General features: G+C 33.0%; 1 protein-coding gene across 1 annotated transcript; it reads right to left on the bottom strand.

Annotated features, from left to right (window-relative positions):
• Positions 1 to 274: 274 nt before the first annotated feature.
• LOC149149450 (uncharacterized) lies at positions 275 to 2,102 on the bottom strand. Its single transcript, XM_089440925.1, has 2 exons — positions 1,356 to 2,102; positions 275 to 1,149 (listed from the first exon to the last, which is right to left on the bottom strand). Exons 1-2 carry the CDS (start codon positions 1,632 to 1,634, stop codon positions 784 to 786), a joined length of 645 nt encoding a protein of 214 aa, XP_089297051.1. The 5' UTR covers positions 1,635 to 2,102; the 3' UTR covers positions 275 to 783.
• Positions 2,103 to 5,789: the final 3,687 nt, after the last annotated feature.

Raw genomic sequence — 5,789 nt, forward strand, 5'->3', positions numbered from 1 at the left:
TACTTTATATTGATAGTTGTTGGGAAGTCTGAATTATATCACTACAACTGGGGTAAATATTGCATATTTAGATAGTACACTTAATCAATTCATAGCTAAGCCTCAATTTAATTACTAGAAAGTAGAAACAAGAGTTATTCTATAATCGAAAGAGATTGTTAATTGATTTTGAGTTTGAGTAAATAAGCCATTCAAATTGATATTAGAAAAGAGATCTTGATAATAGAAATTCAACCTAAAACTATACATTTGAAATGTCATTGAAAGAGAGCAATAAATAACTGTAACGAAAAACTATAGAGACCAAGACGTTAATTTGGTTAAAATATATTACAACATAGGTAAAGTGAAATGTGGGATTCCATCTCCGGCTCCTCTCCACGGTTGGTAGATGGCTTTACATGTACATTCCTTCATTTCATTACCTATAAACTTACTCCCTCTATCCATATTCCTTTTACAAAATTAACTACCGTCAAAGTATCTTCCTCCAAATTCGTCGCCATCTATCCATATTCCTTTTACAAAACCACCTACCATCAAAGTATCTTCCTCCAAATTCATCGCCAGATTGGCACTCTTCGTAGTCCTTTGTCAAAAATAAACTGAACGAAAGCAAATCCAGAGGTATCTGGAAGCAATTTGGCGGCGGTGACAGGTCAACGCAATGAAATTATTAAGGTTTGCTAAATTTGGAAAAGTTTAACCTCTCAGAAGAAGAGCATGGGCCAAAGCCTCAAGCTCTTTGCTATCTTCTCCAAGGTTTGCTAAATTTGGAAAAGTTTAACCTCTCAGAAGAAGAGCATGGGCCAAAGCCTCAAGCTCTCTGCTATCGTCTCCAGTTTTCTCAAGATTTCTGCATCTTTGGAGGACCTCCATTTGTGGCGACGAATTATCACTGGGAGACACGGAAAATTCGCAGTCCATGGAATTAGCGAAACCACAGGCGTTCTCCTCCTTCACACCAAGGACTCGAGGGTTATATGGCTGGGGGATCATATGGTAGGGTGCAGGGAGCTGATGTGGATGTTGACTGTACGATGAAGCAGACATGACATGATAAATCGCGGAGGCCGATGCTGATCCGGATGACACGCGGCTCGCCAGCTGTGCTTGCATGAATGCCAACTCCGCCTGCAAACTTGCAACCTGTAATACATTCATGACACATATCTTGAGTCCAGAGACACCTGCAGAACCGATTTCTGAAAATATAAAGAACAAGAAAATTTCTGCAAATATAAAGAACAAAGAAAATTTCTGCAAATATAAAGAACAAGAAATGCATCTGCAGAGGCTATCGACATATACACATTGTATATACGTTCTCAAGAAGCGGTGAACATTTAAGATACCTGTTGCTGCAAGGCGTAAATATGCGCAACGCAGCCATAGACGGGATCTCGGAGACGTGCCTCTGCCTCATACGATATGGTAACAACTGCCTCGCAACGTTCTTGCATGGGGATATGCAGTAAAAGCTTGGATACATTACTCGCCCCAAAGATCTTATGAACTGCGGCGAAATGCACCGGGCCTTCTTCAGAACCGAAGTATGGAGCGAACACGCAGCCTTTCACGCATTTCCTTCTCAGAAATTTGCAGGCTCCGCAGGGCGCTCCTCCGCAGTTCATTGTGCAGGATTTGAACTGCCGACCACCGGGATTTGGGAAAGATCCTCGGTATTGCTCCCCGGCTCTTCGATCTTTGCCTCCTCGTTACGGCCGCAGAGTGGAAATCCCGAAAGAGGGGAAAGCTATTGCGCTGGAAGGGCTTCGATGCGGCGACCGGAGAAAGGGCGAGAAGGGGAAGGGGAAAGAATTTCGAAGCGCGGGCAGACGAGCAGAAGCGTGTGGGGATTTTGGAAGGACGAGGGTTTAAAGGAAAATGCCGGCGGCCAGATCAGATGTGGTCTGGGGTTCGAGTCCCGAGAGAGCTTGGAGATCCTGGTCAGTCGCTTGATGCTCCCTGTGCAGAGGACACTATCCGATGAAGGCGATGATCTCGACGCACTGCAACTACAAATGCGACAATCCCTCCCGACTCCCGAATGAGTGCGGGACGCTTCTTAAAATAGTAGCGCCGGCGTGTCCGGACAGAAAACGACACGATCGTTGTGTGAAAGCGGGCAAACAGTAACAAGGTAAACGGGAGTTAATGGCTGCGACGGAGGGGGAGAAGACGGAGGGGGCGAAGTCCAAGGAGGGGACGTTTTCGGCCGGAAAGGAATGCAAAATTCAACAGGAATGTAAAATTTGGCATGATTTTGATGAATTTAGGTGGAATTTTTTTGCAAATTCAGATTATAATTATTGATTTTCAGACTTTTCAGAGATTCTTAATGCCGTTGAATCCACTGTAAAAAAAACTTGTGATGGAATTTCTTAAGAAAGAATTGCCAGATTCTGTTCAGAAATTTCACCGTCTCAGGCAAAATTGTCATCTCATTAGACAACGCCAACGCCGAAGCTGTAGAGTCGATGTAGGATGTAGGCTGAGGGCCAACTGTAGGACCCACGTGGCGCCGGTAAATGTGTCATTCCTCCGCGGAGTAGGTGGGCGCTTCACGTGCACCTCATGTCACTTTCGAGGCGTTCGAAGTTGCTGCTAGCCGCTTGGATAGCTGACACGTCGCCACATGCCAGCTAACGATGATATATGTTTTTTCTTCATTCAGCCCAACGTAGCGCACTTGAAAACGTAACCCTAGTCAGTTTTCCCTTAAATAATTCCCAGGGAGAGGCATGTCTTTTTCCATTGATTTCTTTAAATAAAAGAAAGCGTGGGTTAGACTGTTCACAAAACATCTCTGGTTTGGCTATGCATTCTGACAGGTAGAAATTTTAGCTCCACTCAGAGATTTTGTGGATCATGATTTTACTTGTGACAGGATCAGAATTTTCTACATCATAGTTTTACTTATGTTTCCACCGTATCTCACGCACGGTTGGAATTTAAAAACACTATTCTACTTTTAGCATGATTATTTTCATTAATTTACCGTATGTATATGGTATTTTGATTAATTTATAGCTAGTATATGATGGAAAATTAGATTTTCTTGAGTATGATTTTATTTTTAATTTCAATATTATTTTATTAAATAATTTTGAAGTTTGAAATTTGAGAACCAAGAACTTACTCTTAATATGTATTTATGTTGAATCATTTTACCATATTCAATGAGCAAATATTATAATTTAAATAATTTGTTAGTGAAAACAATTAGACTATCAACTTCTATTTTTAGATTCCAGTATTATTGGAGCTCTGCAAATGATCTAAAACTAAGAAAATTAAAATCTCATATATATATTTTTTAATTTGAATAAATAGATTAAGAATATAGCTTAATAAATTGATATTTTTCTAGTAATTCAAAATAATATAAAAGAAATTCATATTTTTAATAAATTGACTAGCATTATATTAAAAAATAGAAATATAAATATTAAACAGTTAACATTACAAACTTTTCAAACTGCAATATTACCCATCTAAATTATAATTTTGACAAATAAAAAATAAATAAATAAACTTATCTAAATATTTACTCTCCTTCCTTAAAAAGGGATTTGTTACCCAAAACAAATAAAGTTATTATGTCACCTTTTTTTATTACACAAAAAATAATGTATTATTCTACAACTTAACTTGAATAATATTTATAACTTACATATTATATAAATTAAAATTAATAAAAAAATTTTATATTTATATAAATATATTTAAAAATAAAATATAAAATATTTTAATTTTAAAATATATAATTATGAGAAAATATTAAGATAGATTTTCCTAATTCTTTATTTAAATACCACATGCAGTTAAACAAAAATCTAGACTCAATATTTTTTATAAATTCAAAATATTTTATAATTAATATATAATATTTATAAATGATAATTTTTTGCAACTAAGATAATTATTTAAAGTTATAAATTTAATAAAAAAGCTTTGTACCCTGAATTTATACAAAATTCAATTTAATTTTTTTTTAAAGCAATATATTCGATGTATTTTTTAATAGAAATAAAAAAGCTATATTTTTCAATGAAATTAGATTTACAAGTGTGAAAATACATCTTTTAAAATTCAAGAAAACGCATTTCCATCACTTATAATAATTCCAAGGTTAAAGTGTGAGAATATATGCTAAATTTATGTTAGTATCTATTAGAAATCTCATAAAATACTTAACCAAAAAATGAAACATTCTTTAAGTTCAAGGTGCATCTTACATGATTTATATACCTTTTCATGATGAGAAATGTTTTTTTTTTTTTTTTTTTTGCCAAAATGAATAAGCTATGAAATACTTCATATGAAAGTAACGGTGGTATAAAAAATGTTCTTTCAAGTATAATTTAGAGTAATGATAAAAAATTTCTTAATTTGAAAATAGAAATATTAATAATAATTTATTGGGTAAAAATTATACAAATTATTTAAAAGTGAGGTTTCTTATAAGGTTTTCTATTCTATTCTACCAAGGTTTAAGTTTCACTATTTTAGTAGCTTTGCTGGTGGATATGTGACTATTAGTTGGAAAAAATTTTAATTGAAAATTTTGAAAAAAAAAATTAAACATCTCATAATATTTAAAAAAAAAACAATTAATTTTTTTAATAAAAATAATTAATATTTTAATAAAATTTAAATATATCTCTAATATGTTTTATTAACCTCCTCTATAATTATATTATAAATATCTTTATCAAATAATTATAAATGATCATATATTATTTGTCACATACATACCAGACTAAAGCGCTAAAAAAAATAAAAAGTTGATCTTAAAAAACTAACGATGCTCATATTATGAGAACAAAAGATTGATCGAATTAACTCGACAAAACAATTAAAATAACAAAACACTTTTTGGTTAGGTTTTAGGAAGCAAAGGTTACACATAAAGAATCGAATCTTAGATTTGATGGTAAGAAATATCAACTTCCTCTGGCTTCATAAACCAAATAAAGTCACAAAATTTCAATCAATCATCATCTTCTAATGTGTTTTCTTAATCCATTCAAATCTCATGCACTTCTCTAATATCCAACTGGACATAATATTTCTTTCAATAATCATGAAGCTCCTAGGCATGAAGATAATGCATCCCCATATTATTATTACACGTAGAGAAACATGATAGTGGGTGAATATAAAAGACAAAATACAAAATTCATTGTTCCTCGTTGTTACATTAATCACATCTAATTAATCATATCTAATGAATAAGACTTTATAACTATATAGAATGTAGACATGTTAATTGTCTTATTTCCTTTATTTGAACACATGGTAATTTGAATTCTCATCTATTAATTTCACTTTGACAATCTTATCCACCAATACGTTGTCATTTTATATATCTTTCTTATCAATTAATCTCATTTTGACAATCTTAACCACACGTTGTTATAGCATCTCTTTCCACTAACCACCATTACTTTGTTACTCTATATTTATGAATGACATTTACATTTATATTTTGTTGCTCGTGCCTCACACACTGCCACTGAATAAGTGATTATATAGCAAATCAGAGTGTATCTCTAAAATATAAATCGCAGCAATTGTATATTGCTTCACCTATACACTTTGAAACTTGTCATTTGAAGAGTACATCATAAGTTTAAGTCTTGAAATTTCAATTTGATCTTTTTTTTAAGTGGAAATTTAATGATGGTAATTTGTTTTTTTATGTAGATTAATGTGGTCAATTTTTTTTATTGTTACATGCAATTTTTTATTATAATTGCGAGATAGGATTGGTGATAGTTATT

This window comes from Pinus tabuliformis, chromosome 9, assembly GCF_031772625.1.
Source record: "Pinus tabuliformis cultivar Carrire ecotype Pingquan chromosome 9, CPIR1, whole genome shotgun sequence".
NCBI classification, from domain to species: Eukaryota; Viridiplantae; Streptophyta; class Pinopsida; order Pinales; family Pinaceae; genus Pinus; species Pinus tabuliformis.

Excerpts from the sequence above, each read along its gene's own strand:
- LOC149149450 (XM_089440925.1), bottom strand. The coding sequence starts at position 1,634 with ATGAACTGCGGAGGAGCGCCCTGCGGAGCCTGCAAATTTCTGAGAAGG. Across the intron at positions 1,150-1,355 it reads TTTACGCCTTGCAGCAACAG|GTTGCAAGTTTGCAGGCGGA; the intron begins GTATCTTAAATG and ends AATGTATTACAG.